This window comes from Oncorhynchus mykiss, chromosome 4, assembly GCF_057628025.1.
Source record: "Oncorhynchus mykiss isolate SJ-2025 chromosome 4, ASM5762802v1, whole genome shotgun sequence".
NCBI lineage: Eukaryota > Metazoa > Chordata > Actinopteri > Salmoniformes > Salmonidae > Oncorhynchus > Oncorhynchus mykiss.
In genome coordinates, this window is record NC_143025.1 from 56,435,569 (window position 1) to 56,459,968 (window position 24,400).

The 24,400-nt window shown below is 42.6% G+C and overlaps 1 protein-coding gene and 1 long non-coding RNA gene across 2 annotated transcripts in view; one reads left to right on the plus strand and one right to left on the minus strand.

The window, feature by feature from the left end:
* The window catches only part of LOC149984078 (uncharacterized), a 466,287-nt gene that overhangs the window by 315,685 nt on the left and 126,202 nt on the right, over nt 1-24,400 (plus strand). The window lies entirely within an intron of this gene.
* The window catches only part of LOC110521035 (glutamate receptor ionotropic, kainate 2), a 184,682-nt gene that overhangs the window by 62,353 nt on the left and 97,929 nt on the right, over nt 1-24,400 (minus strand). Inside the window, exons 7-8 of the mRNA XM_090233397.1 lie at nt 7,281-7,424; nt 2,593-2,700 (exon numbers count right to left, since the gene is read on the minus strand). Of these exons, the coding sequence (XP_090089523.1) occupies nt 2,593-2,700; nt 7,281-7,424 (252 nt within the window). The remainder of the gene's footprint in view (nt 1-2,592; nt 2,701-7,280; nt 7,425-24,400) is intronic.

Consider the following 24,400-nt stretch of genomic DNA (forward strand, 5'->3'; position numbering starts at 1 on the left):
CAGGCCTACCACTGTTGTGTCATCCGCAAACTTAATGATGGTGTTGGAGTCGTGCTTGTCCATGCAGTCATGGGTGAACAGGTAGTACAGGAGGGGACTGAGAACGTACCCCTGAAGGGCCCCCATGTTGAGGATCAGAGTAGCAAATGTGTTGTTACCTACACTTACTACCTGGAGGCAGACCGTCAAGAAGTCCAGGATCGAGTTGGGGAGGGAGGTGATTATTGCCAAGGTCCTTGGCTTAGTGACGAGCTTTGAGGGCACTATGGTGTTGAATGCTGAGCTGTAGTCAATGAATAGCATTCTCAATATAGGTGTTCCTTTTGTCCAGGCGGGAAAGGGCAGTGTGGAGTGCAATAGAGATTGCGTCATCTGTGAATCTGTTGGGACGTAATATGTATGCAAATTAGGTGGGTCTAGGGTTTCTGGGATAATGGTGTTGATGTGAGCCATGACCAGCCTTTCAAAGCTCTTCATGTCTACAGACGTGAGTGCTACGGGTCGGTAGTCATTTAGGTAGGTTACCTTGGTGTTCTTGGGCACAGAGACTATGGTAGTCTGCTTGAAACATGTTGATATTACCGACTTGGTCAGGGACAGGTTGAAAATGACAGTGAGGGCACATAGAAGTAATTTAGCTCATCTAGTAGGCTCGTGTCACTGGGCAGCTCATGGCTGTGCTTCCCTTTGTAGTTCGTAATAGTTTTCAATCCCTGCCACATCCAACGAGCATCAAAGCCGGTGTAGTAGGATTTAATCTTCGTCCTGTATTGACGCTTTGCCTGTTTGTATTTACGGTATTTACGTACGTACGGTCACTGTGGGGACAACGTCATCAATGCACTTATTGCTCCTCAATGCCATTGGAAGAATCCCAGAACATATTCCAGTCTGTGCTATCATCTGCGTCATCTGACCACTTCCCTATTGAGCGAGTCACTGTTACTTCTGGCTTTAGTTTTTGCTTGTAAACAAGAATCAGGAGCATAGAATTATGGTCAGATTTGCCAAATGGAGGGTGAGGGAGCTTTGAATGTGTCTCTGTGTGTGGAGTAAAGGTGGTCTAGAGTTTTTTTCCTCTGGTTGCACATGTTACATACTGGTAGAAATTAGGTCAAACAGATTTATGTTTCCCTGAATTAAAGTCCCTGGCCACTAGGAGCACCGCCTCTGGATGAGCATTTTCTTGTTTGCTTAGGGCCTTATACAACTCGTTGAGTACGTTCTTAGTGCCAGCCCCAACCTTGAGACTTCATTCATCTTAGATTTCGTGCACCAGCTGTTATTGACAAATAGACACAGACCGTCATCCCTTGTCTTTCCGGAGGCAGATGTTCTATCTTGCCGATGCACGGAAAACCCAGCCAGTTGTATGTTATCCATGTCGTCGTTCAGCCACGACTCTGTGAAACAAGATATTGCAGTTTTGGTAGGATAGCCTTGATCGGAGCTCATCCATTTTATTATACAATGATTGCGTGTTGGCTAATAGGACTGATGGTAGAGGCGGGTTACCCACTCACAGTCGGATTCTTACAATGCACCCTGACCTACGACCCCCATATCTCCGTCTCTTCTTCATGGAAATGACAGGGATTTGAGTATTGTCCGGTTTCTGAAGTAAATCCTTTGCGTCCGACTCGTTAAAGAAAAATCTTCGTCCAGTGCAAGGTGAGTAATCGCTGTCCTGGTATCCAGAAGCTCTTTTTGGACTAAAGAGATGGTGGCAGAAACATTATGTACAAAATAAGTTACAAATAACGCTAAAAAAACATAAACAATAGCCCAATTGGTTAGAAGCGGTTAGGAGCTAAACTGCTTGTCGTAAGCTGCTTGCTTTACACTGTACTGCGTGATAGTAAACCCACAATCCCATCCATGTGTACAAATGGGCTAGTTTTAGTAGCTATGTTGGCTATAACGCTAGTTAATATGGTGACAACAATGTAGGCTGTTTAGCGGTTATGGTATGAAGGTTTGGCTTGGTGAGTTTAGTCCACATTTGAAGGGAAAAAGTTAGAGGAGGACAGTATGTAGATGGGAAAATGAATTATACAACGAGCAAAGTGATGATGCTGTACGTTGCTGCTATGAAAGTGACTGTGTGTGCTGTTGATCAGGGGTATATTGATTCCGTCAATTCCTTTGCAAAACCTTTCTTAAATGTAAGCAAATGGAACAAAACAGGGATGGACGTACCTGACTTTGTCCAATAGAAACGTTGGTTTTAGTTGGGCTAATGATTACACCCAAGATCAGCTAGACGCATGCGAGAGTGTGCAAGGTAGTATTGCACACTGTCTGTCACCTTGAGTACTCCAATTTGTCTTTTGACCTGTGCACCTTCGTTATAAACTTTAATTTGTAGGCTAGGTTGTAGAAACCTCATGAAGGGTATTGGGCAAATTTGAGTATAATGTAGTAGCCTAAACCTATCGATGTTACGTTGAGCTGGATGAATAGAATATGAATTACAATCATTGAATATCATCCAATATGCTGTAATAGAAATAAGGTCATGCTAATAAAAATCCTCCTCCTAATCTGAAACACCCCCGACCACCACTGACCAACTCACACACACAAACTCACTTTTTCCAGTCCTTCCTCCTTTAGACTGATTACGTCCAGGTCGAAGTCCGTCCTCAATCCGTTAGTTTTGTTGAAGAGGATGTGTCCAGTCAAGCCATCCCAATGGGCCTATAGAGAGGGGCACACACACACACACACACACATTTCAATTAGCTAGACCTTCCGCATGGCTCTCTCCACACAGTCTGCATTTAAATACAACAATAAACTTTGAGAGACGAGCACCACAGAGGCTTGTTTGACAAGTATTGGAGTTCATTACACTGTGAAGTTGGTTGTGTTTGAATTTTGAGGATGGACTTCGGACTTTGGAGGATCAGAGAGACCGTCGCTGGGAGAGATATGAAAGACTAAAGTGTGTGGGGGGGGGGGGGGGGGCAGTACATTTGTTTTTAAGCAGGGAGTCATGCTGAGACCATGGCATCTTTTCCAGCTCTGAATGAGCACATCAATAAACAACAAGTACACTTATATATATATCTACACAGTCGTGGGCAAAAGTTTTGAGAATTCATTAATTTTCACAAAGTATTCATTTTCACAAAGTCTGATGCCTCAGTTTGTATGATGGCAATTAGTTGCAAAGTCCCTCTTTGCCATGCAAACTGAATCCCAAAAACACATTTCCACTGCATTTCAACCCTGCCACAAAAGGACCAGCTGACATCATGCCAGTGATTCTCTCATTGACACAGGTGTGAGTGTTGATGAGGACAAGACTGGAGATCACTCTGTCATGCTGATTGAGTTTGAATAACAGACTGGAAGCTTCAAAAGGAGGGTGGTGCTTGGATTCATTGTTCTTCCTCTCTCAACCATGGTTACCTGCAAGGAAACACGTGCCGTCATAATTTCTTTGCACGAAAAGGGCTTCACAGGCAAGGATATTGGTGCCAGTAAGATTGCACCAAAATCAACCATTTATCGGATCATCAAGAACTTCAAGGAGAGCAGTTCAATTGTTGTGAAGAAGGCTTCAGGGCGCCCAAGAAAGTCCAGCAAGCGCCAGGACCATCTCCTAAAGTTGATTCAGCTGCGGGATCGGGGCACCACCGGTATAGAGCTTGCTCAGGAATGGCAGCAGGCAGGTGTGAGTGTATCTGCACACACAGTTAGGTGAAGACTTTTGGGAGGATGGCTTGGTGTCAAAAAGGGCAGCAAAGAAGCCACTTCTCTCCAGGAAAAACATCAGGGACAGACTGATATTCTGCAAAAGGTACAGGGATTGGACTGCTGAGGACAAGGGTAAAGTCATTTTCTCTGATGAATCCCCTTTCCGATTGTTTGGGGGCATCCGGAAAAATGCTTGTCCGGAGAAGACAAGGTGAGCGCTACCATTAGTCCTGTGTCATGCCAACAGTAAAGCATCCTGAGACCGTTCATGTGTGGGGTTGCTTCTCAGCCAAGGGAGTGGGCTCACTCACAATTTTGCCTAAGAACACAGCAATGAATAAAGAAAGAATGGTGCCAAAACATCCCCCGAGAGCAACTTTCCCCAACCATCCAGGAACAGTTTGGTGATGAACAATGCCTTCTCCAGCATGATGGAGCACCTTGCCATAAGGCAAAAGTGATAACTAAGTGGCTCGGGGAACAAAACATCAATATTTTGGGTCCATGGCCAGGAAACTCCCCAGACCTTAATCCCATTGGGAACTTGTGGTCAATCCTCAAGAGGCGAGTGGACAAACAAAAACCTGCAAATTCTGACAAACTCCAAGCATTGATTATGCAAGAATGGGCTTCCATCAGTCAGGATGTGGCCCACAAGTTAATTGACAGCATTCCAGCGCGGATTGCAGAGGTCTTGAAAAAGAAGGGTCAACACTGTAAATAGTGACTCTTTGCATCAACTTCATGTAATTGTCAATAAAAGCCTTTGACACTTATGAAATGCTTGTAATTCTACTTCAGTATTCCATAGTAACATCTGACAAAAATATCCAAAGACACTGAGGCAGCTAACTTTGTGGAAATTAATATTTGTGTCATTCTCAAAACTTTTGGCAGTACACACACACACTACCGTTCAAAAGTTTGGGGTCACTTAGAAATGTCCTTGTTTTTGAAAGAAAAGCACGTTTTTGACCATTAAAATAGAATCAAATTGAAATACAGTGTAGGCATTGTTAGTGTTGTAACTGACTATTGTAGATGGAAATGGCTGAATTTTAATGGAATATCTACAGTGCCTTGCGAAAGTATTCGGCCCCCTTGAACTTTGCAACCTTTTGCCACATTTCAGGCTTCAAACACAAATATATAAAACTGTATTTTTTTGTGAAGAATCAACAACAAGTGGGACACAATCATGAAGGGGAACGACATTTATTGGATATTTCAAACTTTTTTAACAAATCAAAAACTGAAAAATTGGCCGTGCAAAATTATTCAGCCCCTTTACTTTCAGTGCAGCAAACTCTCTCCAGAAGTTCAGTGAGGATCTCTGAATGATCCAATGTTGACCTAAATGACTAATGATGATAAATACAATCCACCTGTGTTTAATCAAGTCTCTGTATAAATGCACCTGCACTGTGATAGTCTCAGAGGTCCGTTAAAAGCGCAGAGAGCATCATGAAGAACAAGGACCACACCAGGCAGGTCCGAGATACTGTTGTGAAGAAGTTTAAAGCCGGATTTGGATACAAAAAGATTTCCCAAGCTTTAAACATCCCAAGGATCACTGTGCAAGCGATAATATTGAAATGGAAGGAGTATCAGACCACTGCAAATCTACCAGGACCTGGCCGTCCCTCTAAACTTTCAGCTCATACAAGGAGAAGACTGATCAGAGATGCAGCCAAGAGGCCCATGATCACTCTGGATGAACTGCAGAGATCTACAGCTGAGGTGGGAGACTCTGTCCATAGGACAACAATCAGTCGTATATTGCACAAATCTGGCCTTTATGGAAGAGTGGCAAGAAGAAAGCCATTTCTTAAAGATATCCATAAAAAGTGTTGTTTAAAGTTTGCCACAAGCCACCTGGGAGACACACCAAACATGTGGAAGAAGGTGCTCTGGTCAGATGAAACCAAAATTGAACTTTTTGGCAACAATGCAAAACGTTATGTTTGGCGTAAAAGCAACACAGCTCATCACACTGAACACACCATCCCCACTGTCAAACATGGTGGTGGCAGCATCATGGTTTGGGCCTGCTTTTCTTCAGCAGGGACAGGGAAGATGGTTAAAATTGATGGGAAGATGGATGGAGCCAAATACAGGACCATTCTGGAAGAAAACCTGATGGAGTCTGCAAAAGACCTGAGACTGGGACGGAGATTTGTCTTCCAACAAGACAATGATCCAAAACATAAAGCAACATCTACAATGGAATGGCTCAAAAATAAACATATCCAGGTGTTAGAATGGCCAAGTCAAAGTCCAGACCTGAATCCAATCGAGAATCTGTGGAAAGAACTGAAAACTGCTGTTCACAAATGCTCTCCATCCAACCTCACTGAGCTCGAGCTGTTTTGCAAGGAGGAATGGGAAAAAATGTCAGTCTCTCGATGTGCAAAACTGATAGAGACATACCCCAAGCGACTTACAGCTGTAATCGCAGCAAAAGGTGGCGCTACAAAGTATTAACTTAAGGGGGCTGAATAATTTTGCACGCCCAATTTTTTAGTTTTTGATTTGTTAAAAAAGTTTGAAATATCCAATAAATGTCGTTCCACTTCATGATTGTGTCCCACTTGTTGTTGATTCTTCACAAAAAAATACAGTTTTATATCTTTATGTTTGAAGCCTGAAATGTGGCAAAAGGTCGCAAAGTTCAAGGGGGCCGAATACTTTCGCAAGGCACTGTACGTAGGCGTACAGAGGCCCATTATCAGCAACCATCACTCCTGTGTTCCAATGGCACGTTGTGTTAGCTAATCCAAGTTTATCATTTTAAAAGGCTAATTGATCATTAGAAAACCCTTTTGCAATTATGTTAGCACAGCTTCAAACTGTTGTACTGATTAAAGAAGCAATTAAACTGGCCTTCTATAGACTAGTTGAGTATCTGAAGCATCAGCATTTGTGGGTTCAATTACAGGCTCAAAATGGCCAGAAACAACTATCTTTCTTCTGGGACATTTCAGTCTATTCTTATTCTGAGCAATGAAAGCTATTCCATGCGAGAAATTGCCAAGAAACTGAAGATCTCGTACAACACTGTGTACTACTCCCTTCACAGAACAGCACAAACTGGCACTAACCAGAAGAGAAAGAGTAGTGGGAGTCCCCGGTGCACAACTGAGCAAGAGGATAAGTATATTAAAGTGTCTAGTTTGAGAAACAGACCCCTCAGAAGTCCTCAACTGGCAGCTTCATTACTCACTAAACACCAGTCTCAACGTCAACAGTGAAGAGGTGACTACGGGACGCTGGCCTTCTAGGCAGAGTTCCTCTGTCCAGTGTCTGTTCTTTTTCCCATCTTAATCTTTTCTTTTTATTGGCCAGTCTGAGATATGGCTTTTTCTTTGCTGCTCTGCCTAGAAGTCCAGTATCCCGGAGTCGCCTCTTCACTGTTGATGTTGAGACTGGTGTTTAGTGAGTCACTAAATAAACTGAATAGTGGTAACTTAAACACGAGCCATAGTCATATTAACTTAATTACATGAAGTCATACTTACTGAATTCCTCCTAATCTGTATTTCAATGAAATGCTAACATTTGAAGTATTACGGTACCTCTTTGATGAGGCTTATAAAGCGCGCTCCGAAGCGCCAGGGTTTGTGGCGGTTGCACTGCAGCGAGCTGACAGTGATCTGCTGCGACTGCTGCACTGCCACCGCTACCACGTGCACCGCGTCGTACATCAGCGCTGCGTCTGTCTGCACAGAGAGAGAGATATGATGTCAGAGCATTATTGCATCATGAGACAAAAGGTGTCTCTTGCTAAATAGATTTGATTAGATTTCCATTACACAACCTGTATAAGGTTAAATACAATACATTGTTATGTCAGAGCATGATTACATAATGAAGTGCATTATGATGTCAGATCATTATTAGGCCTGCTTCATCAAGGGCTTTCTGATGTCAGAGCATTATTATATCATGAAGGGCACTTTAATGTCATAGTATGTTTTATTAAACCTGCACTGCGTAACTATGTGGGTACAGGTGTTTTTGGACCCTTCTGACAAGAATGTAGTATTTCTTTGAGATTTGAACACATATCCTTTGTCCTTTGCCGTTTTCAATGAGTAGACACTTCAGACTTGTTATTGTAGTCTCCTCTAGCTGAAAGATAGAATAATATTTGGTGAGAATTAACTATCACACCTGACGATCACACCGATCACATTCTAAACTGAAGACCATGATTAGTTGATTATTGGAGTCATGAGTTAGCCGGGACTAAAGTGTGACAGCAATCAAGCCCCTGATGACTGGAGTGACCATCCCTGACTTAGATCAGAGATTAAAAAAAATAGAATGTAGTGTCGGGACTATCATTAATGTGATGATGGTTATTTTATCAAATCAATTAACTTTGTTTAATTATTTAAATTATTGAATTAATCATGTAATAATTAACTCATTAACAATCTTGGGGCACCACGGAAAAAGTTTGTTTAATGAGTTACTGTTTCCCGAATTAACTCAATAATATGTCAGAATATATTGTTATCATATTAGTCATCCATTAATTATTACCACCTCATCGCAGTCTCATTCTGAACATCGTTGACTTCAAATCTGCACAAACCTTACTCTAAATGATGATACAGCAATAGAAATAAATAATTAAGCCAATTTGTGTATCTAACTAAATAATCCCACAGAAATACATAAAGGTTGAATTGATTACTAACATAATGCAATGAAAAGTCCCTAGTGGACTAACCCAATATGACAGCTGGATACACAATGAAAGGGGTTGGGAAAGAAAGAGCAGGAGAAGGAGAGACAAAGGAATTCAACTATCGTACAAACACTTGAATAATACGCTCATCGTAAATGGGGATATCTAGCACCCTAACAACTGCTCATTCGGATTTAGAATATATATATATATATATATATATATATACATATATAACGTATATTTACGCTTAGATGTCTTTGTCTGTTGTCTCTCTGTTGAAACCCCTTGATCCGTATGTGATGAATAGTTCGACAGAAAGTCTCTGGTTGTCACCAGAGGTCACAATGTCCTTAGTAGTTGTAGTTGTAGGCTTTCCTTTGTTCTGGAAGTGTTCATTAGACTGGATACATCAGATGTGCCAATGATCGTTTGATACTGTTCTTCTTCTCTCGTCTTCGGTCGAGTTTCCTAGACTACGTTACATGAGGAGCTGCAGGTGGTGCATGTCTTAGCCTAATCTTCTTTTTCTCTGTTGAGTTTCAAAGGGCCTTACCAATTCGTAACATTCTGCTCATGCTGTTGGTCACACTGCCTGTATACTGGTCTAGTAGTTTTAAACCATTTTACACACCAGTAGCAACCCGGCAATGTACTGGTCTAATGTACAATTTGTTAGCAGTCCTTTTATACACTCTGGAAAAAAGAGGCGTTCCGTCCTTTTGGCATAATGTCTGTACTCACGTGGGCGTGGTTACTGACTGGGTAAAACTTTCTATGACAACAATTATCTCATTTAGAAGGCTAAAATCATATTGCTATCTTTTCACAAATAGTTTAATATTTAATCATATTAGATTTACAACATTTAGATGTGAACCATTGAATGCGTACACTTTCAAAGATACAATTATTTAGTGACACCATCCATAATGAGATCACAAAACAACAACTGATATGACATGATTATTATTTGGAGCCCCACCAACCATTTCCCACATTGTTTATGTTAGAAATATTGTTTCAATGTCCAATCTTTTGATGTTGAAGTATACAAAGTCTCGCTCTGTTGTAACACTCAGACATTCTAGTCTCAATACTGCAAAGGCAAGAGAGAGAGAAAGATTACGACCGGTCCATAAGTCATACAACTGGCCCAACTTCCCCCCCTTTCCTCTCTGGTGGGAGAGAGGTGGGGGGCTCTCTTTGATCCTCACCCAGGAGGGAAAGTCACGACAGTCGTGTTGTACAACAGCTGTATAAAGACAGGGCATTCAGATCAAGAACACGAGATGTGCAGTTGAGAACGTTTCTGATGTAACGGTGCCGCTTTACAATTTTGTGATGAAACTTTGAAACAAAGTCGACACTTATTGTAGCAAATGAGTGTCATAAAATACATGCACCAGAAACAGGGTACAGTAATTGTACTTGTCAGAAATGTCAGCAAGCCATGCAAACTACAATGCCAGTCAAAAGTTAGGACAAACCTGCTCATTCAAGGGTTTTTCTTAATTTTTACTTTTTTCTACATTGTAGAATAATAGTGAAGACATCAAAACTATGAAATAACACATATGGAATCATGTATTAACCAACAACGTGTTAAACAAATCTAAATCTACTTTATATTTGAGATTCTTCAAAGTAGGAACACTTTGCATTGATGACAGCTTTGCACACTCTTGGCATTTTCTCAACCAGTTTCACCTGGAATGCTTTCCAACAGTCTTGAAGGACTTCCCTCATATGCTGAGCACTTGTTGCTTTTCCTTCACTCTGCGGTCCAACTCATCCAAAACTATCTCAATTGGGTGATTGGGTAATTGCGGAGGCCAGGTCCTCTGATGCAGCACTCCACCACTATCCTTCTTGGTCAAATAGCCCTTACACAGCCTGGAGGTGTGTTGGGTCATTGTCCTGTTGAAAAACAAATGATAGTCGCACTAAGCGCAAACAGTGTCACCAACAAATCACTGCCACACCATCACACTTCCTCCTACATGCTTCACAGTGGTGACCATACACGTGGAGATCATCCGTTCACCTACTCTGGGTCTCACAAAGACACGGTGGTTGGAACCAAAAATCTGAAATTTGGACTCATCAGACCAAAGGACAGCAGAGGTAACTCTAGGTCATCTTTTCCTGTGGCGGTCTTCATGAGAGCCAGTTTCATCATAGCGCTTGATGGTTTTTGCCCCTGCACTTGAATTAACTTTCAAAGTTTTGTCTTAAAATAATGATGGACTGTCGTTTCTCTTTGCTTATTGGAGCTGTTCTTGCCATAATACAGACTTTTTCTTTTACCAAATAAGGCTATCTTCTGCATACCTACGTTGTCACAACACCACTGATTGGCCCAAACGCATTAAGAAGGGAATAAATTCCTTAAATTAATGTTTAACAAGAGACACCTTTTATTTTATTTTATTTAACCTTTATTTAACAAGGTAGGCTAGTTGAGAACAAGTTCTCATTTGCAACTGCGACTTGGTCAAGATAAAGCAAAGCAGTGTGACACAGACAACGACACAGAGTTACACACGGAGTAAACAATAAACAAGCCAATAACACAATAAACAAGTCAATGACACAGTAGAAAAAAAGAAAGTCTATGTACAGTGTGTGCAAAAGGCATGAGGAGGTAGGCAATAAATAGGCCATAGGAGCGAATAATTACAATTTAGCAGATTAACACTGGAGTGATAAATTAGCAGATGATGCTGTGCAAGTAGAGATACTGGTGTGCAAAAAGCAGAAAAGTAAATCAAATAAAAACAGTATAGGGATGTGGTAGGTAGATTGGGTGGGCTATTTACAGATGAATTATGTACAGCTGCAGCGATCGGTGAGCTGCTCAGACAGTTGATGTTTAAAGTTGGTGAGGGAAATAAAAGTCTCCAACTTCAGCGATTTTTGCAATTCGTTCCAGTCACTGGCAGCAGAGAACTGGAAGGAAAGGCGGCCAAATGAGGTGTTGGCTTAAGGGATGATAAGTGAGATATACCTGCTGGAACGTGTGCTACGGGTGGGTGTTGTTATCGTGACCAGTGAACTGATATAAGGCAGAGCTTTACCTAGCATAGACTTATAGATGACCTGGAGCCAGTGGGTGTGGCAACGAATATGTAGCGAGGGCCAGCCGACTAGAGCATACAGGTCGCAGTGGTGGGTGGTATAAGGTGATTTGGTAACAAAACAGACGGAACTGTGATAGACTGCATCCCGTTGGCAGAGTAGAGTGTTAGAAGCTATTTTGTTTGGCGGCGTGAGTGAAGGAGGCGTTGTTGCGAAATAGAAAGTAAATTCTAGATTTGATTTTGGATTGGAGATGTTTAATATGAGTCTGGAAGGAGAGTTTACAGTCTAGCCAGACACCTAGGTATTTACAGTTGTACACATATTCTAGTTCGGAACCGTCCAGGGTGGTGATGCTAGTTGGGCGGCAGGGTTAGGCAGCGAATGTTTGAAAAGCATGCATTTGGGTTTACTAGCGTTTTTAGAGCAGTTGGAGGCCACGGAAGGAGTGCTGTATGGCATTGAAGCTCGTTTTGAGGTTAGTTAGCACAGTGTCCAAGGAAGGGCCAGAAATATACAGAATGGTGACGTCTGCGTAGAGGTGGATCAGGGAATCTCCCGCAGCAAGAGTGACATTGTTGATATATACAGAGAAAAGAGTCGGCCCGAGAATGGAACCCTGTGATACCCCCATAGAGACAGCCAGAGGTCCGGACAACATGCCCTCCGATTTGACACACTGAACTCTGTCTGCAAAGCAGTTGGTGAACCAGGCGAGGCAGTCGTCAGAAAAACCAAGGCTATTGAGCCTGCCGATAAGAATACGGTGATTGACAGAGTCAAAAGCATTGGCCAGGTCGATGAAGACGGCTGCACAGTACTGTCTTTTACCGATGGCGGTTATGATATCGTTTAGTATCTTGAGCACGGCTGAGGTGCACCCGTGACCGGCTCGGAGGCCGGATTGCACAGCGGAGAAGGTACGGTGGGATTCAAAATGGTCAGTGATCTGTTTATTAACGTGGCTTTCGAAGACTTTAGATAGGCAGGGCAGGATGGATATAGGTCTGTAACAGTTTGGGTCTCGGGTGTCACCCCCTTTGAAGAGGGGGATGACCGCAGCAGCTTTCCAATCTTTAGGGATCTCGGACGATACGAGAGGTTGAACAGAATGGTAATAGGGGTTGCAACAATGGCGTCGGATAGTTTTAGAAAGAGAGGGTCCAGATTGTCTAGCCCAGCTGATTTGTACGGGTCCATGTTTTGCAGCTCTTTCAGAACATCTGCTGTCTGGATTTGGGTGAAGGAGAAGCTGGGGCGGCTTGGGCGAGTAGCTGCGGGGGAGGCGGAGCTGTTGGCAGGGGTTGGAGTAGCCAGGAGGAAGGCATGGCCAGCCGTTGAGAAATGCTTCTTGAAATTTTCGATCATCATGGATTTATCAGTGGTGACCGTGTTACCTAGCCTCAGTGCAGTGGGCAGCTGGGAGGAGGTGCTCTTGTTCTCCATGGACTTTACAGTGCCCCAAAACTTTTTGGAGTTAGAGTGACAGGATGCTAATTTCTGCTTGAAAAAGCTAGCCTTTGCTTTCTGGACTTACTGCGTGTATTGGTTCCTGACTTCCCTGAACAGTTGCATATCGTGGGGACTATTCGATGCTATGGCAGTCCGCCACAGGATGTTTTTGTGCTGGTCAAGGGCAGTCAGGTCTGGAGTGAACCAAGGTCTATATCTGTTCTTAGTTCTGCATTTTTTGAATGGGGCATGCTTATCTAAGATGGTGAGGAAATTACCTTTAAAGAATGACCAGGCATCCTCGACTGACGGGATGAGGTCAATATCCTTCCAGGATACCCGGGCCAGGTCGATTAGAAAGGCTTGCTCGCAGAAGTGTTTTAGGGAGCGTTTGACAGAGATGAGGGGTGGTCGTTTGATCGCGAACCCATAGCAACAGATCCTGAGATCCTGATTGAAAACAGAAGAGGTGTATTTAGAGGGCAAGTTGGCCATATTTACAGATTTAGGGTTGTACCTGATGGGTTCCTTGATGATTTGTGTGAGATTGAAGGCATCTAGCTTAGATTGTAGGACTGCATATCCCAGTTTAGGTCACCTAACAGAACGAAGTCTGAAGCTAGATGGGGGTTAATCAATTCACAAATGGTGTCTAGCTGGGAGCGGAGGGGGTTCGACAGCAGGCGGCAACAGTGAGATACTTATTTCTGGAGAGGTTAATTTTAGAATTAGAAGTTCAAACTTTTTGGGTATAGACCTGGAAAGTATGACAGAACTTTGCAGGCTATCTCTGCAGTAGATTGCAACTCCTCCCCCTTTTCTCCCCAATTTCGTGGTATCCAATTGTTTTAGTAGCTACTATCTTGTCTCATCGCCACAACTCCCGTACAGGCTCGGGAGAGATGAAGGTTGAAAGTCATGCGTCCTCCGATATACAACCCAACCAAGCATTAACACAGCGCACATCCAACCCGGAAGTCAGCCGCTCCAATGTGTTGGAGGAAACACAGTGCACCTGGCAACCTTGTTTAGTGCGCACTGCGCCCGGCCTGCCACAGGAGTTGATGGTGCGCGATGAGACAAGGACATCCCTACCGGCCAATCCCTCCCTAACCCGGCCGACGCTAGGCCAATTGTGCGTCGCCCCACGGACCTCCCGGTCACGGCCGGTTACTACAGAGCCTGGGCGCGAACCCAGAGTCTCTGATGGCACAGCTGGCGCTGCAGTACAGCGCCCTTAACCACTGCACCACCCGGGAGGCCCTGGCAGTTCTATCTTGACGGAAAATGTTGTACAGTGCCTTGCGAAAATATTCGGCCCCCTTGAACTTTGCGACCTTTTGCCACATTTCAGGCTTCAAACATAAAGATATAAAACTGTATTTTTTTTGTGAAGAATCAACAACAAGTGGGACAAAATCATGAAGTGGAAGGACATTTATTGGATATTTCAAACTTTTTTAACAAATCAAAAACTGAAAAATTGTGGCTGGGTAGCTGGGTATGGAAATCTCAGAATTGTTGGTGGCCTTCCTAAGCCAGGATTCAGACACAGCAAGGACATCAGGGTTGGCGGAGTGTGCTAAAGCAGTGAGTAAAACAAACTTAGGGAGGAGGCTTCTGATGTTGACATGCATGAAACCAAGATTTTTTTTTTATCACAGAAGTCAACAAATGAGGGTGCCTGTGGACACGCAGGGCCTGGGTTTACCTCCACATCACCCGAGGAACAGAGGAGGAGTTGGATGAGTGTATGGCTAAAGGCTATCAAAACTGGTCGCCTAGAGCGTTGGGGACAAAGAATAAAAGGAGCATATTTCTGGGCGTGGTAGAATAGATTCAGGGCATAATGTGTAGATAGGGGTGTGGTGGGGTGCGGGTACAGCAGAGGTAAGCCCAAGCACTGAGTGATGATAAGAGAGGTTGTATCTCTGGATAAGCTGGTTATAATGGGTGAGGTCACCGCATGTGTGGGAGGTGGGACAAAGAAGGTACCAGAGGTATAAAGAGTGGAACTAGGGGCTCCATTGTAAACTAAAACAATGATAACTAACCTAAACAACAGTATACAAGGCATATTGACATATGAGAGAGACATACAGCGAGTCATAAAGTAATCATATGTGTTGAGGTAACAGGTAAAATGGCGATGAATGGGCAGAGAGGGTCGGTTAACTACACACAGAACCTGAGTTTGAGGCTGGGGCCGACAGATAAACAAAAAAAAAATAAAAAAAAAATAAACAGAACGGAGTTCCGTGATTAATGGACAATCCAGCGGGCACCAGCTATTTAGCCAAGTGATCATCGATCATCATTAACACCTGTTAATTGAAATCCATTCCAGGTGACCATCTCATGAAGCTGGTTGAGAGAATGCCAAGCATGTGCAAAGCTGTCATAAAGACAAAGGGTGGCTACTTTGAAGAATCACAAATATAAAATATATTTTGATTTGTTTTACACTTTTGTGGTTACTCCATGATTCCATATGGGTTATTTCATAGTATGGATGTCTTCACTATTATTCTACAATGTAGAAAATAGTAAAAAATAAAGAAAAACCCTTGAATGAATACGTGTGTTTAAAGATTTGACTGGTACTGTATGTACAGCAAAATAGCTAGCTAGCGCTCTGCTTGGCTAGCTAGATGCTTAGCTGGACACAGAATGTTAGCGCACTGTTCTTTGAATGGCTGAATGTGACCGGCTACCTCGATTTGGTCCTATGTAGCAAAATTTGAAATTGTGTTTTTTACATTGAAAAAAAGCGGAGACTCAGAGATAGAAAATAGTATATCATACACTGCAGTTGAGGAACAATGGCAAAGTCATTGTGCTTTGAAAGTTGCTAAACTTATGTCTCCACTTTTGAGAAAATGGCACTTGAATGTTTTGGTACACCTACCAAAGAGCTCTTCTTTGTCTACAGCCATTCAGCATCGTTCACACCCTCTTAAGCTTTAGATCCACACATCTTTAAGGATTTACGTGAGACCAGATGGTAAACACACGCTATATCAAATAAAAACTATGTTTATTTGTCACATGCACAGGATACATAAGGTGTAAACAGTACAGTGATAGCACTTGCATAGTAGCAATATCAAAAACTGAAAGCGTCCAGATACAAATATTTCATATATATTTTATCGTTATTAGATGACGCTTACCCGACACACTTATCTAAATTGATGGGTCATGTGAAGGAAATGCTATATCCACCCCTCACCCACATCTAGCTAAGAGGATGGGTCACTATTGTCTTGACATGTACATATGTCAAGACAATAGTGAAATACAATTGATGGCAGTAATCACCCACAGACACACCTGCTAATTTGATGGGTCATGTAATAATCAGGCCGATGTGAATTCTTTTGTTTAGACATCTAGCTAAACAATGAACCGGCATAACCAACTCATACTACTACCAATACAAACATTGTCATAGCTGTAGTATGAATCTGCAGGCAGCAAAAGCTAACAGACTAGGTTCAATGTTAGATAGCTAACGTTAGGCTAGAACTAGCAATGCAAATGGGTTTCTAATGATATTACTACATAGATCATACATGTAATGTTAGCTAGCGAGCCAACAAGCTAACGTTAGCTAGCAAGCAATTTTGATGAAAAATGCATGTTTACATTCAAATGCTGATACTGTGAAATAGTGATGTGCGACATACGCCTAGTTTCCTGAAACGAGTCACAAATAGATCCGTCTCATCGCAAGACTGGCTAAAGTTGACATGGTGAATCTTGAATACTCCAGCCAATGACATGATTCGTTCTAAAAACGGCCGTTCAGATCAAACAAACTGTTGAGTCGTGTCTCATCTTATGTATCTGAACTGGGCTTTGTGGTTATTCCATGCCACCACACTTTGTGTGACCTGAAGTAACTAGTTAGCCAATACCCGTGTGGTTTACAGACCACAGACATCAGAATTGTAACACAGGGTCAATAAATGTTATTCACAAGGTAACTAGTTACGACTAACTAGAGAAGCAACATTTTATATTCAAATGAAACAAACCAATGTCGCAGTCTGCAATAATACAAACTATTTGACACGTGGCTTGACAATAATCAAAACAAGTAATTAAAAATATATATATATAAAATATATATATATATTAAAAATATTACTTGCATACATATTTACAACTAAATAGCAACATTTTACTTTATATCTAGCCAGATATATTATCTGGCTAGTTATGTCTTATCTTTTCGGCAGAATAAATGCTCATTCTGGGTCGGTTGTGAATCCCTTCAACTCCCTTAGTTCTCTCCACTGTGAGAATGCAAATCCGAGATTTACTCATCTTGGCCAGGGCTCTATCGCTTTACCATTTTGCCTGTCTGCTCTCCAAATGTCTTTGTTTCTTTGGCTTAGATGGTCTTGCTGTAAGCCAGCTACCCTCGCTAGCCATTAGCAAAGTGTTGGCCTTGGGCTCAGCTAGCTAGCTATCACACTGCCTCCTTACTGACGGAAAACAAGTCACTTATTGACACGTACAAAATCTGGCCAACCCGACTGGGAAAATGAATACCAGTGAATACAGCGGTTCATTGTTACTGTTGCATGGGATCACCACTGTTGACTTATTGGATCTTTTGAACATAAAAAAAAGAAAACGTTACATATTGCAGCTTTAATAAAGGCCAAAAGTTGATTGGTTCCCTGGCAACCCTCGCACTCCATGATGTCACTGGAACATAATGACATCATCAACCATCCATCAAGAAAAACAATGACTTCCTTATTCCATAAATAATTTGCATCACATACACTGCTTCATACATCTATATATGTAAAAGAGGGATATGAGCATATAGCATCAAATACACTGCACCATAATGAATGTGCTCTATTGTGCGTCTAGTCAGAAGTCTACGTGGGGAAACTAGTACTATTAAAATGTGTTTTTGTTTCAGACTTTGCTAAGTTCATTTATCTAGGATATACAGTATCCAATTCAGTTACTCAGTTATTCAGTTGAAGTAGCACGTTTACATACACTTAGGTTGGAGTCATTAAAACTAGTTTTTCAACCACTCCACAAATGTCTTGTTAACAAACTATAGTGTTGGCAAGCCGGTTAGGACATCTACTTTGTCCATGACACAAGTCATTTTTCCAACAATTGTTTACAGACAGATTATTTCACTTATGATTCACTGTATCACAATTCCAGTGGGTCAAAAGTTTACATACACTAAGTTGACTGCTCCTTTAAACAGCTTGGAAAATTTCAGAAAACTATGGCATGGCGTTCATCTGTACAAACAATAGTACGCAAGTATAAACACCATGGGACCACACAGCTGTCATACCACTCAGGAAGGAGACGTATTCTGTCTCCTAGAGATGAACGTACTTTGGTGCGAAAAGTGCAAATCAATCCCAGAACAACAGCAAAGGACCTTGTGAAGATGCTGGAGGAAACAGGTACAAAAGTATATACATATATATATACACAGTAAAACGACTCCTATATCGACATAACATAAAGGCTGCTCAGCAAGGAAGAAGCCACTGCTCCAAAACCACCATAAAAATGTCAGACTACGCTTTGCAACTGCACATGGGGACAAAGATCGTACCTTTTGGAGAAATGTCCGGCGCCGACAGAGTTGGCCGTGTTCCTAGGAAACTATGCAGTATTTTGTTTTTTATGTGTTATTTCTGACAATGTTACCCCAGGAAATATGAGGTGTTATTACATTCAGTCGGGAGGAACTATTGGATATAAGAGCAACATCAACTCACCAACATTACGACCAGGAATACGACTTTCCCGAAGCGGATCCTCTGTTTGGCCTACCACCCAGGACAATGGATCGGATCCCAGCCGGCGACCCAAAACAACGGCGCCGTTGAAGGGGCAGACGGAGCGGTCTTCAGGTCAGGCTCCGTAGACGGGCACATTGCGCACCGCTCCCGAGCATACTACTCGCCAATGTCCAGTCTCTTGACAACAAGGTAGACGAAATCCGAGCAAGGGTAGCCTTCCAGAGAGACATCAGATAAAGGTGAAATAAAAATCAGAGACTGTAACGTTCTTTGTTTCACGGAAACAAGGCTCACTCGAGACATGCTATCGGAGTTGGTACAGCCACCTGGTTTCTTCACGCATCGCGCCAACGGAAACAAGCATCTCTCTGGCAAGAAGAAGGGAGGGGGTGTATGCCTTATGATTAACGAGACGTGGTGTGATCATAACAACATACAGGAACTCAAGTCCTTTTGTTCACCTGACTTCCTCACAATCAAATGCCGACCGCATTATCTACCAAGAGAATTCGCTTCGATCATAATCACAGTTGTGTATATTCCCCCCCCCCCCCCCCCCAGCAGACACATCGACGGCCCTGAAAGAACTTCATTCGACTATGTAAACTGGAAACCACATATCCCCACATATCCATTTATTGTAGCTTGGGATTTTAACAAGGCTAATCTGAAAACAAGGCTCCCTAAATTCTATCAGCATATCGATTGCACAACCCGGGCTGGCAAAACCCTGGATCATTGTTATTCTAACTTCCGCGACGCATGTAAGGCCCTCCTCCCCTGCCCTCCTTTCGGAAAAGCTGACCATGACTCCATTTTCCTGCTCCCAGCCTACAGACAGAAACTAAAACAGGAAGCTCCCATGCTCAGGTCTGTTCAAGGCTGGTCCGACCAATCGGATTCCACGCTTCAAGATTGCTTCGATCACGTGGACTGGGATATGTTCCGCATGACGTCGAACAACAATATTGATGAATACGCTGATTCGGTGAGAGAGTTTATTAGCAAGTGCATCGGTGATGTTGTACCCACAGCGTCTATTAACCTCACTAGGGTAGGGGGAAGCATTCGGAATTTTGGATGGAAAGCATGCCCAAAGTAAACTACCTGCTACTCAGGCCCAGAAGCTAGGATATGCATATCATTTGTAGATTTGGATAGAAAACACTCAAAAAACTGTTAAAATACTATCTGTGAGTATAACAGAACTGATATGGCAGGCGAAAACCTGAAGAAAATCCATCCATGAAGTGCTTTTATTTTGAAATTGTGTTTTTCCATCCACCATACAAAGACTTATGACACAGTTCACGATCCCTATGGCTTCTTCTACATGTGGCCAGTCTTTAGGCATTGTTTCAGGCTTTTACTCAGAAAAATTAGGGAGAAAGACCACATTCAATGAGTGGACAGTGGAAATTTCCAGACATGAGTCCAGCGCGTGACCGGGAGTGCGTATTTCTTGTTTTTCTTTTCTATTGACCAAGCTTTTGTCCGGTTGAAATATGATCGATTATTTATGACAAAAACAACCTCAGCATTGATTCTAAATATCATTTGACGTATTTCTATGAACTTTTATGGTACATTTGACATTTTGTTGTGACCGTGCTTTGTTCCAATGGGTTACTGAACAAAACGCACCAACAAAACAGAGGTTTTATCGAACAAAACAAACATTTATTGTGTAACATGGAGTCTTGTGAGTGCAACCATATGAAGATCATCAAAGGTAAGTGGTACATTTTATGGCTATTTCTGACTTTTGTTACTCCTCTACTTGTCTGGTTACTGTTTGTACTGATTTGTCTGCTGGGCGCTGCTCTCAGATAATCGCATGGTTTGCTTTTGCCGTAAAGCTTTTTTGAAATCTGTCACAGCGGTTGGATTAACTAGAAGTTAATCTTTAAACTGGTGTATAACATTTCTATCTTTTATGTATGTTTATTATGAGAATATCTGTTTTGTTGAGTTTCACACTCTACAATTTCACCGGATGTTGTTTGAGACAGTGTTTTACTGAACAAAACGCGCAAAAAAAATTGAGGTTTTTGGATATAAAGAGGGATTTGAACGAACAAACAAACATTTATTGGGTAACTGGGAGTTTTGTGAGTGCAACCATATGAAGATCGTCAAAGGTAAGTGGTAAGTTTTATGGCTATTTCTGACTTTTGTTACTCCTCTACTTGTCTGGTTACTGTTTGTTGTGATTTGTCTGCTGGGCGCTGCTCTCAGATAATCGCATGGTTTTGCTTTCGCCGTAAAGTCTTTTTGAAATCTGACACCGTGGTTGGATTATGTTGTATGTTTCATGAATTTTATAAATTAATATTTCTGTTTTTGAATTTGCGCTCTGCAATTTCACTGGATGTTGGCCAGGTGGGACGGTAGCGTACCACACCCCCTAGAGAGGTTAAAACATTCCCCAACCAGAAACTGTGAATTGATGGCAGTAATCGCACAAAACTGAAAGCGCGAACCACTGCTTTTAATCTGGGCAAGGTGACCGGAAACACGACCGAATACAAACATTGTAGCTATTACCTTCGCAAGGCAATCAAACAAGCTAAGCATCAGTATAGAGACAAAGTGGAGTCGCAATTCCCCAGACGGCATCCCTGGCCGCGTCCTCAGAGCATGCGCAGACCAGCTGGCTGGTGTGTTTACGGACATATTCAACCAATCCTTATCCCAGTCTGCTGTCCCACATGCTTCAAGAGGGCCACCATTGTTCCTGTTCACAAGAAAGCTAAGGTGACTACCGTCCTGTAGCACTCACTTACGTAATCATGAAGTGCTTTGAGACACTAGTCAAGGACCATATCACCTCACCCTACCTGACACCCTAGACCCACTCCAATTTGCTGACCGCCCCAATAGGGCCACTGAAGTCGCAATCACCATCACACTGCACACTGCCCTAACCCACCTGGACAAGAGGAATACCTATGTAAGAATGCTGTTCATCGATTAAAGCTCAGCATTTAACACCATAGTGCCCTCCAAACTCATCATTAAGCCCTGGGTCTCGACCCCGCCCTGTGCAACTGGGTCCTGGACTTCCTGACGGGCCGCCCCCAGGTGGTGAGGGTAGGTAACAACATCTCCACCCCGCTGATCCTCAACACTGGGTCCCCACAAGGGTGCGTTCTCAGCCCTCTCCTGTACTCCCTGTTCACCCACGACTGTGTGGCCTTGCACGCCTCCAACTCAATCATCAAGTTTGCAGACAACACTACAGTGGTAGACTTGATTACCAACAACGACGAGACGGCCTACAGGGAGGAGGTGAGGGCCCTCAGAGTGTGGTGTCAAGAAAATAACCTCACACTAAACGTCAACCAAACAAAGTACAGTAGTGGAGAGGGTGGAAAGTTTTAAGTTCCTCGGCGTACACATCACGGACAAACTTAAATAGTCCACCCACACAGACAGCGTGGTGAAGAAGGTGCAACAGCCTCAGGAGGCTGAAGAAATTTGGCTTGTCACCAAAAGCACTCACAAACTTCTACAGATGCACAATCGAGAGCATCCTGTCAGGCTGCATCACCGCCTGGTACGGCAGTTGCTCCACCCATGACCGGAAGGCTCTCCAGAGGGTAGTGAGGTCTGCACAATGCATTACCAGTGCAAACTACCTGACCTCCAGAACACCTACACCACCCGATGGCACAGGAAGGCCAAAAAGATCATCAAGGACAACAACCACCCGAGTCACTGCCTGTTCACCCCGTTATCATCCAGAAGGCGAGGTCAGTACAGGTGCATCAAAGCGGGGACCGAGAGAAATAGCTTCTATCTCAAGGCCATCCGACTGTCAAACAGCCATCACTAACATTGAGTGGCTGCTGCCAACATACTGACTCAACTCTAGCCACTTTAATAATGGAAAAATTTATGAAATAAATGTATCACTAGCCACTTTAAACAATGCCACTTTATATAATGTTTTCATACTCTACATTACTCATGTCATATGTATATTCTGTATACCATCTACTGCATCTTGCCTATGCCGTTCGGCCATCACTCATTCATATATTTTTATGCACATATTCATATTCATTCCTTTACACTTGTGTGTATAAGGTAGTTGTTGTGAAATTGTTAGGTTAGATTACTTTTTAGATATTATTGCATGGTCGGAACTCGAAGCACAAGCATGTTGCTAAACTCGCATTAACATCTGCTAACCATGTGTATGTGACAAATAAAATTTGATTTGGTCTGATGAAACAAAAATAGAACTGTTTGGCCATAATGACCATCGTAATGTTTGGAGGAAAAAGGTGGATGCTTGCAAGGCGAAGAACACCATCCCAACCGAGAAGCATGGGGGTGGCAGCATCATGTTGTGTGGGTGCTTTGCTGCAGGAGGGACTGTTGCACTTCACAAAATAGATGGCAACATTAAGAAGGAAAATTATGTGGATATACTGAAGCAACATCTCAAGACATCAGTCAGGAAGTTAAAGCTTTGTCACAAATGGGTCTTCCAAATGGACAGTGACCCAAAGCATACTTCCAAAGTTGTGACAAAATGGCTTAAGGACAACTAAGTCAAGGTATTGGAGTGGCCATCACAAAGCCCTGACCTCAATCCCATAGAACATTTGTGTGCAGAATTGAAAAAGTGTGTGCGAGCAAGGAGGCCTACAAACCTGACTCAGTTAGACCAGCTCTGTCAGGAGGAATGGTTCAAAATTCACCCAACATATAGCGGGAAGTTTGTGGAAGGCTACCCGAAACGTTTGACCCAAGTTAAACAATTTAAATGCAATGCTACCAAATACTAATTGAGTGTATGTACAGTAAACTTCTTACCCACTGGGAATGTGATGAAAGAAATAAAAGATGAAATAAATAAATCATTATCTATACTATTATTCTGACATTTCACATTCTTAAAATAAAGTGGTTATCCTAACTCACCTAAAACAGGGCATTGTTACTAGGATTAAATGTCAGGAATTGTGAAAAACTGAGTTGAAATTAATTTGGCTAAGGTGAATATAAACTTCCGACTTCAACTGTATCTAGCAGTGTAGGCACACTGAAATCTCTTAGCTACAAATGTGTAAAATAAATTTTAAAAAATGAAAAATAACAATATGCTGCATTCTCCACTTCCCTCTCCATATCCGTTCTGCCCCTGAACAAGGCAGTTAACCCACTGTTCCTAGGCCGTCAATGAAAATAAGAATTTGTTCTCAACTGACTTGCCTAGTTAAATAAATGTAAAATAAAAAATAAAATAAGAATCCTTTGGAGGAATATCAGGCTCTCTGGCCAGCCAGCTTGTCACCATGGAGACTAATGGCTCCTGATAGCCATGCCCACTCCCTGGAGAGCATGGGCAGAGCGGGCGCTGCTGCAGATGGCACAATTGGAAACAGTGCCAATCCAAAACAACACACTCTATCTACATGCCATATCATGTGCACTCTGAATGATGCCATGTGAGTGTATGATCCTAGAAACAGACAGGCAATATGACTTGATCAAAAATAAGTTTCACAGTGGTTAGGTTGTTCATTTTGAACCCTTTTTCTCCCCAATGTTATGGTTCCAATTGGTAGTTACAGTCTTATCTCACCACTCCCGTATAGACTCGGGGGAGGCGAAGGTCGGGAGCTGTGCGTCCTCCAAAACACAACCC